At 40.2% G+C, this 12,124-nt stretch overlaps 1 protein-coding gene across 2 annotated transcripts in view; it reads right to left on the reverse strand.

The window, feature by feature from the left end:
* The window catches only part of cpvl (carboxypeptidase vitellogenic like), an 82,637-nt gene that overhangs the window by 26,110 nt on the left and 44,403 nt on the right, over window positions 1–12,124 (reverse strand). The window contains exons 8-10 of one of the 2 annotated variants that reach the window (XM_052016897.1): window positions 8,418–8,540; window positions 8,008–8,139; window positions 3,447–3,545 (exon numbers count right to left, since the gene is read on the reverse strand). In XM_052016897.1, the coding sequence (XP_051872857.1) occupies window positions 3,447–3,545; window positions 8,008–8,139; window positions 8,418–8,540 (354 nt within the window). The remainder of the gene's footprint in view (window positions 1–3,446; window positions 3,546–8,007; window positions 8,140–8,417; window positions 8,541–12,124) is intronic. The other variant, XM_052016899.1, reaches the window with a different exon arrangement.

Genomic DNA, 12,124 nt, shown 5'->3' on the forward strand with positions numbered 1-12,124 from the left:
CAAGGTAGAATTAATTTGACTTTAACAACAGAAGATCATTTTTGCAAGATCTTCCAAGCACAATTTCCTGTAATAATGCTAAGTGCAATTTCTCCACCTGTCAACGTTACTTTTTTTCAGACAGTGCGTCATTTATCTGGCTTCGTTCCGATATATTCCCTATAATTTTTATTAAGAGTGACATGGAAGTGCCTTGTGAACAGCTTGTAAGTGTTTTAGAATGGATATACCAATTAGTCTTATGATACCAATGTCACATGTAACTTTGGAGACACAAGAGAGACAGCAGATGCTGGGAACTCCTTATCCCTCTGGGACCTTTACCCCTTCTCTTTCCATTCCCCCGCCCTCATGACCTGCCCATCACCCACACCCTCCTCCCTCTGGTTCCCCACCTCCTTCCCTTTATTCCATGGCTACTGTCCTCTCCGATCAGATTCCATCTTCTTCAGCCTTTTGCCTCTTCCACCTCTCAGCTTCTCACATCATTCCCACTTCCACCCCCCCCACCCCCACCTCACCTGGACTCACCTCTCACCCTCCAGCTCGTGCTCCTCCCTCTCCCCCCACCCCTATTATTCTGGCTTCTCCCCCCCTTTCTTTCCAATCCTGATGAAGGGTCTCGGCCTGAAACGTCGACTGTTCATTTCCCTCCATAGATGCCGCCTGACCTGATGAGTTCCTCCAGCATTTTGTGTGTGTTGATTCACACATAACTTTGTTTGGTTTTGGCGTAGATTAACTTTTACAAAATAACACGAGTGTTACCCGTTACTGAATCCCTTCCCATCTCCCATTCCCCTAACTGATAGATTTTAACAATCAGAGAATCAACAAATTTGGGTCAGATTAAAGCAACAGCTTTGAATGCTTTCATCAATCCAACCTGTAAGATGTTTCAAATGGTACAAGATTAAAATCGGTCAAAATGAGTTAAGCCATGCTCCCAAAAAATCCTACAGGCTGAGTGTGAAGATGAAGCCCGCAATCAGGTAAAGCAAGGAGCCTGAACAGGAGTCAGGAACTCCTCAAACACATTGTCCTACATCCCAAATATTTCAATCTTCATTAAAGTTGGGAACAAAGATGTAATACTGGGCCACTTACAGATGGTAGAAGACCATTGGTTATTATTTTAGGATCACTTTTGAGATTTTTAGTTCCGTACTGCAGTTTGCAGAGCTGGTATTTGATGCAGTACACATATTACAATCTGAGGCATGTAAATAGCTTTAGGATTCAATTATTCTCACCTCAGCAATTTTCAACAGTGTTCAGTAATAGGCCATTTGTTTAGTTAAGCTTGTATTTTTGATGTCCCAATGTCTACTTACCCAGCAAGCAAAAGAAATAACACAACATAGTTTAAAATAGTGACTGAAACTAAATAATTTGACAAAGAAGTGAAATTTTGGAAAGAATTAAGCATTCAAACTGCCTAAAGAGGTAGCTTTCATGAATATAAGGTAAATACCAAGATTGGCATAAAATAATTAAATTAGTTCATAGGCTTCAGCTTTTAATCTATGGCTATGATAAGATAAGATATCTCTATTAAACACAGTGAAATGCATCTTTTGCATAGAATGTTCTGGGGGCAGCCCGCAAGTGTCGCCACACTTCCAGCACCAACATAGCATGCCCACAACTTCCTAATCCGTACGTCTTTTGGAATGTGGGAGGAAACCTGAGCACCCGGAGGAAACCGACCCAGATATGGGGAGAACGCACAAACTTCTTACAGACAGCAGCAGGAACTGAACCCGGGTCGCTGGTACTGTAATAGCGTTGCTCTAACCGCTACACTACCGTGCCTGCCAACTGGGTTTCAGAGCAATAATGTTACTTGTTAAATTAGCAGTTTTATGTTGGTAGCTTGCTCGGTGTAATATGCTGTGTGTATCAATGTCCACCCAGATTTCCATCCATCATTCCCCAGACCCACCACAGTTTGTGGTCTTCGAGAGATTCAAATCAACTTGTCAACATGGTAATAAAAAGGAACTGGAAGGAATAACCTCAAGACACTTCAACAACCATCATCACCTAATTCTGGAATGGATACTATTGTTCTTGAACAAATGAGAGCCAGTGAAACTGGCTTCAAGAATATTTTGTTCAGTGTGGTGGGCATTTAATTTTTTTTTTAGCCACACAGGTGGGGAGCCAGGATGAATCTGACTACCACCTTTTTCAGCCTGGGAATAAAATAATAACATTTAAAAGACATTTCGATAAGTACATGGTTTAGAGGGATATGGGCCAAACACAGGCAAGTGGGACTAGCTTGGTGGGCATCATGGTCAGCTGGGCTGAAGGGCCTGATTCCATGCTGTATTAGTCTATGGCTCCAAGACCTAGAGGAAGGGAGAGTACAAATGGAGGCAATCCTCTTTTCCCCCATGATATATTCTTAACTTCAACCTCAGTGAATAAGTATTAGGGATAGAGTTCGATACCAGTCGACAACTGTTAATATCATCTACTCATTTGAAAGGTAACCATTTTGTGCTTAAAACTTGACAGTTTAACTAACAATGTGACATGAAAATTGTAATATTGCCAAATTAAAGAAAGATGGATATTCTATAGTGTCACCAAAGTATCAAGGCACAATTTTTTTTTAAGATAGCAATTAGAACCAGGAAGGAAAATCAGGTTTTTTTAAAAATAGCTATTAAAAACATGTAAATTTACGAGAGAAAGGCAATGAAGTGAACACCAATTGGCTTCAATGGCAGTTGGATGTGTTTCCCCAGAGAAATATAGTGCAATAAGAATTCAAATTCAAAATGCATTGGAAAGGCTCAGAAGTGTTCTAATTCTGTGTTTGATGCATAGATTATAGAATCACAGAATCATTCCAATGCAGGTGATGATTCTTCAGCCCACTGAGTCCATGCCAGCTCCTTGTAGAGCATTCCAATCAGTCCTGATTCATTCAGAGCTCTAAAATTATTCTTTCCTAAGTACCTTTCCAATTCACTTTGGAGAGTATTGATTGATTCTACTTTCACCAATCATACAGGCAGTGAACACTGTATTACAACAATTCTCTGCTTAAAAGGTTCTTGCTCACATTTCCCTTGTATCTGCTGCCTAAAATTATAAATTGGCATCCCTTTGTCCTTGAATCATCTGCTGATAGGAACCATTTGCCTCTACATACCCTATCTAAACCAGACATTATCTTGTACCGAATCTCTGATGAAGCTTCTTTGTTCCAACCTAATTCTACCATGTCCTTCCTACTCCTGTTTGTGCTACCATGGTCAACACATTGCCAGCAATGACTTCTTTTCAATGATCATAACCTGTGTATGATTATACTTCAGAGATGTTTCAGAGAGGTATTTTGCCACATTGCCTTTCTTCTTGGATTCTCTTACCTTGACATCCCATGATTGACAAAGCTGTTGGAATGTTTTTAGATTTCAGTCACTCACCGTACACTGGAGATAGTTGTAGTAGTTGGTACATCCAGTGACATTCTCAAAAAAGGATGGATATCCAATCATGTCACCATTCAACATAGTATCAAAAACCTAAAGTGAAGAAATAGATACAGAAGATATGGAATATGAAGGCACAAGAATTATCAGTCTAATATTATTATCAAGATTAATTTGTTCTCTCTAAAGTAGAATGGAAGAAGGATAAATACATGGTGCCTTAATATCCGGATCTTGCCAAAGGACAAAACAGGTAGTCAGGGTTCTCAATCTCAAACTTCATTCATTGATTTTCCCCAGAAATTGTAAGAATGATGGCTGAGAAAAGTTTCATGCCATGTATAATACTTTGGCATTTTTAAATTTGTTCAGTTGCTTACACCTCCTTGGGATCTTGTTCTATGTGAAGTGCACTACCCCCTGGTAAAGCAGCATTGCGCTTACAGTGACTTGTAGAATTCTCTGATAAACCATCTGGTTTTTAAAACAAATTAATTCATATCAAAATCTGTTAAAGTATGCTTCTATTTTACGATCTTCGTACCTGCAGCACAAATTGAAGTAAAAACTCCTAACTATAAATGCATTAGAGAACAACCAACCCTCATTTTAACCTCGAAAAATGAATAATACGTTTACTCCTCTTGTGCAAGTGAAAATATTCCAAACTATCTTACAAATGAAGTGTGTGTGATGATTTAGATCTCACACTATGTCTGAGTACCTCTTGGTTAGATAACCTAACGGCCACTGAGTCGAACATGTTAATTCTGCATGTCTGTCAATGACAGAATTAGGTCAGCTCTAAGGGGGTCAGATTTAACAAGATAATTGATCACAAGGTGAGTGAGGATAGTGATATGGTGGGGTTAGTACTTCCTTTTCTAATATAATTCAATATCTAGGCTGCTGCACTCAAAATTGCTGGACACCAAGTCAAGAAATAACAGCAAAGCTTGATGCCACGTGTCTACTTGGATCACCATCACAGCAGACAAATTCTTAAGCATGAATGCAAACAAACAGAGCTGCTAAGTTTGGTGAACATATAAATATTGTCATATATGGTTAAACCATTACTGCTATTTATAGCATTTTCATATTTTCCTTTTTTCCGCAGAATTAATTTGGAAAAGCTATAGTGCATTCCTTTAAAGTTAAAACAACTGTAACACAAATGCAATAGACGAATGTATTTTAAGAGGCATGACATTCAGAACATTTTTGCTCTCTGCAGAGATATAAACCATTCTGAAGATATTTTGAGATAAGTTCGCAGATAACCAACCACAAAGTAATTATCACTTGCTCCAGGCACTCGTTGCTTGGATGTGAAATATTCAATATAATTGCTTTGATTATCACATAAAAAAAGTCTGGATTAGTTAACAAAGAGATATTGTTTTCAATGCCAAGCAGTTGATAATGGAAGACCATAGGTTTTAGGGTTTAGAAATTAACCAGATGCAATATAAGGAAAATCAGTAAGTGACATATAGGATCGTGCAGACAGATTCAACAGTATTTTATACAAAGGCAATATGTATTTTATACGTGGGGACGTAGGGAAATCTAGACAGCTTATTGAATGATGGGCCAAACAGCTTCCTTCTGAGCATCACTATTATGTGATTCTATGAATGCCATACAATATCTTGGCTGAAATGCTTGAAAATGCAATACCCAGTGTTTGGGCCTTATTAGTGCTGATTTGGTTTTAACGTGGTGCCTGATCAGGCTGGTTGCTGTTTTGGGAAGAGTCGTAGAGCCATAGAGCACTACAGCATAGAAGCAGGCCCTTCAGCCCAGCTAGTCTGTTAGCCCGGCGCTGCTCTTGCACGGTGAAGGTAGGCAAAGTTTCAAGATCATGGCATCAATCAAAGCACAAGCTTGATTTGAACCTAAATTGGACTTCTAAGGTAAAACTAACGATCTCTGCTCAATTTGCACAGAGAATGAAAGGCTCAGCATTAGAAAGAGCTTCCCTAGTGGCATTGTTTAAAGGGGTCAATTGCTCGCAGGTTAAATGATAGAGCGTTCATTGGGCTAACACTAGGTTTCATGTTTTCAGAGGTTATTGTCATTAGTGAAGTCTAAAGAAATAACGCAAGAGAGAGAAAGTGTTTCACCACAGTTCTTGGCTCTCAGAGATGGAAGTGGTATGGTTATTATTGCCTTTTGCAACGGAGCATGTTAGGGAGAATGAAGGGAAGTCAGACAGAGTGGGGCAAGAGAGAGAAGTAAGCTGGGGAGAAGCCCTCACCAACAGGTCCAATCCAGAAAGGATCTTGAGACAGTATTTCTCCTCAAGGCCTGTCAGCAAAGAACAATGTGCTCGGAGACACACTTTAGTACAGAGGTTCCACCTGGAATACACCACATTCTGCAACCAGTGTAAAACCAGAGCAGTGTTTGCTGGTGACTGTTATGGTCACACCACTACCCATCAATATTTTACTTCTGCCTCACTCTGCAGTGCAGCAGGGAACATCTACTGCATTGCCATTTACAGCACTGTAATAGGCAAGTCACAAAACTTCTCTGCAAAGAGTGAAAACGATCTCATTCTCTCTTGGCAGCGACATGCAGGCAGAATAAGCACACGTCTTTGTGAAGGCTGCAGGTTTGCCACTGGCTGTGTTCACCATCAGGATGTATCTTAATGGGTTGACTTCCTCCTTCTGTAGTAGGCCGACATGGTAACAAAAAGGAATGGGGCTGCAACACAATTTATTATGCCAGAGTAATCTAGCTACTTCCACTCATCCACCCTGTCCCCCATAGCTCTGCAAATTATTTTCTTTTAAGTACTTAATCAGCTCCCCTTTTGAATGCCACAATTGAATTTCCCTCCAATACTGCTCCTGGCTGTGTATTCCAGATCCTAATCACTTGCTGCGGAAAAACAATTTTTTTCCATATGTTACTTTTGGTTCTTTTGCCAATCACCTTCAATCTATCTTCACTGGTTCTTGACCTGCTGGCCAATAGGAACAGTTTCTCTCCAACTTCTCTGTCTAGACACTTCATGATTTTAAACATCACTATCAGATCCCCTCTCAACCCCCTCTGTTCCATGGGAAATAACCCCAACTTCTCCAGTCTATTTATGTAACTAAAGCCCGTCATCCCTGAAAAGATTTCAAGACAGTCTTCTCCATGCCAATTCCAATTCATTCACACCCCTCATAATGTGCAGCACCCAGATCTCGACATGACACTCCAGTTATAACCAAACAGTAGTTTGTCATCATGATTTCCTTGCTGTTGTTCTCTGTGCCTCTGTTTATAAACCTCAGTACCTGGAATGCATTTTAAATCACATTCTCAACTTGCCTTGCTACTTCCTATGAATTTTGCTCATATGCTCAAGTCTCTATTTTTTGCACTCCATTTTAGAATTGTGGCCTCCAGCTTATATTGCCTCTTTTAAGATCTGCTTACAACAGAATATCATCTAATTACTCCTTTTGGAAGCATGCACCTAAAAGATGGAGATAAAGTTGTGTTTGATTGCAGTGCCTTGCTTGCCGAATACTATTTTCCACATAGGATCATTAAAGAAGGACAACATGGTTGTGTAATGTAATGAAATTGCAAGGGAATTGTACAGTGCACCACTGTCTTTCAGAGGCAGAAGGAGAAAACCAGGACAAAGATAAATTTAGGGAAAGGAGATTGCTCTCATGTTCCCATGACAGATGTTACCAAATGTAATTGTGGAAGAAATTATTCACAGGAACAATAGAGGTATGCATCATAAGTTGTTGAAATGTTGAGTTATTTATGTGAGTGCTTGTATTATACTTATTAAAAATCACGATGCTGTGATTATACTTGTAAAATAAGCAATTCATGGGAAGTTGCACAAACGTGGAGTTATATCACTATCATAAGCAGAAATGATCTACATTAGTGAAAGATAGGTGCTTAATAGCTCAGTCTGATTCTGGAGGAATGGCTATCAATATTTGATGTGTAACAATAAGTGCTGCAATGAATTAGACCAGGAAAAGGCTGTTTATTGATAGAACAGAATATCACTAAAATTACGGAGATAGTCCTGATGAAGGATCTCGACCCAAAACGTCAACTGTCCATTTCCCTCCATAGATGCTGTCTGACCCACTGAATTCCTCCAGCATTTTGGGTGTTTCTCTATCACTAAAATTATGGCTGCTTCAGCATAAACATGGCAAAGTTTAAAAGAGCAGCATTTTTTTGAAAATTCATGCTACTGGATGTTCCTTCTACTTCTCATTTGTTATCTGCTCACTGATCCAGGGTCAAATTTGAATGAGACAGGAAGATGCTACTTGGTGCACTGAAGTATAATTTAGAATTGTTCTTGTTTGGAAACACAGATTATCTTACATTTTGGAAAAGGTTTGGGGAGGAAGGGAGCTCATTAGAATGCCACAGCAAAGATTGCTTTTAAACTGAACAATGTGCCATCAAGCAGCAAACTTCTGACCTCCCATCATGCTTCCCCCTGACCCCTGTATGACTCAGATGTTTCTAATTTTAAGGCCAAGACCAAGCCCCTGGTACATACATCAAAGGCTTCTACCCATTTCTTCTGCTGGATGTAACGCACTCCTATGTCTGCTTGCTGCTGGACATACTGCTTTTGTTTCTCATCGACGATCCCAATCTGGTACATGAACTCTGCGTAACCGCCTAACATCTGTGTAACAGATACACAACAAAGGAGTAACTTTGTCACTTTACAAAAATTCAATTTCAAAAAGTACAAGAGTGATTTTTCAAAGTCAAAGGCTGCAATCAGCGTGGTCAGCAAGGTATAATTTAAAGCAATCTTGTCGTTACTGGCTGGATGAACATATGGTAAAAATTAGTGTCTTAAAGTTATGAGGAAGTTGTCTGAGAACCAACTTCCTTTTATCATGATAAAATTAAATTATAATTCAAATATGCTGCTTAATTTACAACAAAATCACTTACTACTTCAGGATCACAGAATCCATCTCCAATGGCTATTCCCTTGAAGTTGATCTTTACTTTGGCAGTGGGGTTGTTAATATGAATATAGTAACCAATTGCAGGCACATACTTTCCGGCATAGGACTAAAGAGATGCACACATTGAAAGATATGTGTAAATAACTTCAACAAAAATAGCTATTACGTTCATGATCATTGGTGTTTATTTGTTTATTGGTGTTCTAATTCTATATATATTTCTGTAATATAATGAATATAGTTAAAAGAAAGTCGAAGCAGATTCCATATTTTAAATCCTTGTAAGATATGGTAGGAAATCAGAAGAAAAACACAGCTATACATCTGTAGAATTGAAGATACAACATTTAATAACAGAGCATATTCAATCCTCTATTAATAAATTACAAGAATGATGATATTTCATATGGTAGCAGAATTAGGGATGTTCAAAAACTCTCTTAGCGTAACGCTATTACAGCGCCAGTGACCCAGGTTCAATTTCGGCCGCTGTCTGTAAGGAGTTTGTACGTTCTCCCCGTGTCTGCGTGGGTTTCCTCCAGGTGCTCCGGTTTCCTCCCACATTCCAAAGACGTAGGGGTTAGGAAGTTATGGGCATGCTATGTTGGCGCCGGAAGCGTGGCGACACTTGCGGGCTGCCCCCAGAACACTATACACAATAGATGCATTTCACTGTGTGTTTCGATCTACATGTGACTAATAAAGATGTCTTATCTACAGTCCCTAAACTATATTGTGACATTTGGTGTATCAAAGTTCAATCCATATGGTGAAGCACAACTTCTTCGGGATTAATAGCACACTTTCTCTGTAGCTGAGACACTTTATTCTGTACTGTTATTGTTGTTACCTGTACTACATCAATGCACTCTGTACTAACTCAATGTAACTGCACTGTGTAATGAATTGACCTGTACTATCGGTTTGCAAGACAAGTTTTTCACTGTACCTCGGTACAAGTGACAATAATAAACCAATACCAATGGTATTTCAACTAGGTGGCCAATCTTCACATGCAAGCTTTTCAACCATGAATCTGCATCACAATATGTAAAATTGCATCCTAGGATGATGTTGATGTCTACATTTGTAAGCCTAGCATCTCTACACTGGTAACACAGAACAGGGTTGTTGCCTCACAGCTCCAGTGAGCCAGCTTCAGCTCTGACCTCCAGTGCTTTCTCTGTGGAGTTCGCATGTTCTCCCTGTGATCATCTGAGTTTCTTCCAGGTGCTCTGATTTCCTCCCACAACTCAAAGATGGGTGGACTGGTAGGTTACTTGGCCACTCTAAATTGGCCCTAGTGTGTAGGTGAGTGATAGAACCCGGGAGCAGTTGATGAAAATATGGAGAGATTAATAAAGATGTTTTAATGGAGGATTAGTGTAAAGGAGTGGTTGATGGTTAGCATGGACTCTGTGGGCTGAAGGGCCTGTCTCCTTGCTGTATTGCTCTATGACTTCATAAAACTGATGTTCTGATATGCATAAAAAGTTTCCCTCTGCCCACTGCCTGTCCAATTGGCAGCTACAGTTCGGCATCATTACAGATGCACACTATATGCAAAGCAAAATATTATAAAATAGATTGTGAAACCTGTTATTTCTAATTGGCGTTCTTTCCTAAAGTCAGTGCAATGCAGTCATACTGGATAATCCACGTGCTTAAACAAAACTTAAGTGGTATAAAAATAGAAAATGTTGGGGATAATCATCAAATCAAGCAGCATCCATGGAGAGAGAAAGACAGTGCATGTTTCAGATCATAGACCCTCTGTCTGAAACATGTCTCTTTCATGTCTCATCACTTCTCAGAAGTGATTGGTTGCTTTATTTGCTCAGATTTGCCAGAGCAAAACAAGAAACAAAAAGCAAGTTCATCAGTACATTTGTTTCGGGTGGTGTTGACTCCATGTTGCACTTTCAGCCAATGCATAGACAACTCCCTGCACTTCATCAAGTCAGACTAAAAAATCTTCTCTCCCCTGCTGGTTTGATGTAATCTGAAGGACAGCAGTTTAACCCTGCAGCATTGCATGTAAATTTCAATCTATACTGAGGTCAAAACCAGATTTCCCTTTTACATATTGAGCATCAGTGACTACTGTACTGGAGTGCACAGAGGATGTTTGGTGTGGAGGGTTGCTTTCATGTATGGAGCTTAATGATTTTCCATTCACTTAGTTTTCAGAAAGGCTTGAAATTACAATTCTCTGTGCTAATGACTGAACCATATAGACACCAGAAAATATTACTATATGGAATATGATAGGAATAGCATTCTCTGGACACAATAGATCTCGTAAATAAAATGTTCACTGAATTTGCTGTGTAAAAATCGGGTGGTGAAGAAGGCATTTGGCATGCTTGCCATCATCAGTCAGGGCATTGAGTACAGGAGTTGTATGTCATGTTGCAGCTGTACAAGTTGTTGCTGATGCTACAATTGAAGTAAGATATAAGATATTTATTTATTAGTCACATGTACATCGAAACACACAGTGAAATGTGTCTTTTTGCGTTACTGAGAATGTGCTGGGGGCAGCCGCAAGTGTCGCCACGCTTCCAGCGCCAACACAGCATGCCCACAACTTCCTAACCTGTACGTCTTTGGAATGTGGGAGGAAACCGGAGCACCTGGAGGAAACCCACACAGACACAGGGAGAATGTACAAACTCCTTACAGACAGTGGCCGGAATTGAACCCGGGTTACTGGCACTGTAATAGCGTTACGCTAACAACTACACTATGGTCAAGCAGTTATAGGAAGGATGTGATTAATCTGGAAAGGGTGTAGAAAAGTTTTGCGAGGATGTTACCTGAATCGGAGGGCTTGAGTTATAAGGATAGGCTGGGACTTTTTTCCCTGAAGCGAATGAGGCTGAGGGGTGATTTTATAGAGGTTTATAAAATCATGAGGAATGTAGCACAGTCTTTTATCCCCAGGGTATAGATGTCTAAAATTCAAGGACATAGATTTAAAGTGAGAGGGGCAAGATTTAAAGGGACCCGAGGGGCAACTTTTTCACAGAGAGGATAGTGGGTAAATGAGGGGCAAGTTTTTCACACAGAGATGGCAGGTACGCGGAACGAGTTGCCAGAGGAAGTGGCAGAGGCAGGAACAATTACAATGTTTAAAAGACATTTTGACAGGTACATTGATAGTTAAAGTTTAAAGGCAAATGGGACTAGCTCGGATAGACATCTTGGTCAGCATGCACAAGTTGGGCCAAAGGGCCAGTTTCTATGCTGTATAGCTCTATGACTTTACGACTGTATGACTGTAAAGTAAATGAAAAACACAATGATGCTGGAGGAACTCAGCAGGCCAGGCAGCATCCGCGGAGAAAAGCAGGCGGTCAACGTTTCAGGTCAGGACCCTTCTTCAGGACTGAAGATAGGAAAAGGGGAAGCCCGATATATAGGAGGGAAAAGCAGAGCAGTGATAGGTGGACAAAAGAGGGGAGGCGGGGTGGGCACAAGGTGGTGATAGATAGATGCAGGTAAGAGTGATGGGCAGGTGTGGGGGAGGAGGGGAGAGCAGATCCACCGGAGATGGGTCAAAGGTAAGGAGAAAGAGGGAAAAAAAGGTAGGGAAAAAGAGGCTGGGAAAGGGAAGAAAAGAAGCATGGTGCGGCGGGGTGAGTGAATGGGGATTACCTAAAGTGGGGGAATTCAATGTTCATTGAA

This window comes from Pristis pectinata, chromosome 5 (genome assembly GCF_009764475.1).
Source record: "Pristis pectinata isolate sPriPec2 chromosome 5, sPriPec2.1.pri, whole genome shotgun sequence".
Taxonomy (NCBI): domain Eukaryota; kingdom Metazoa; phylum Chordata; class Chondrichthyes; order Rhinopristiformes; family Pristidae; genus Pristis; species Pristis pectinata.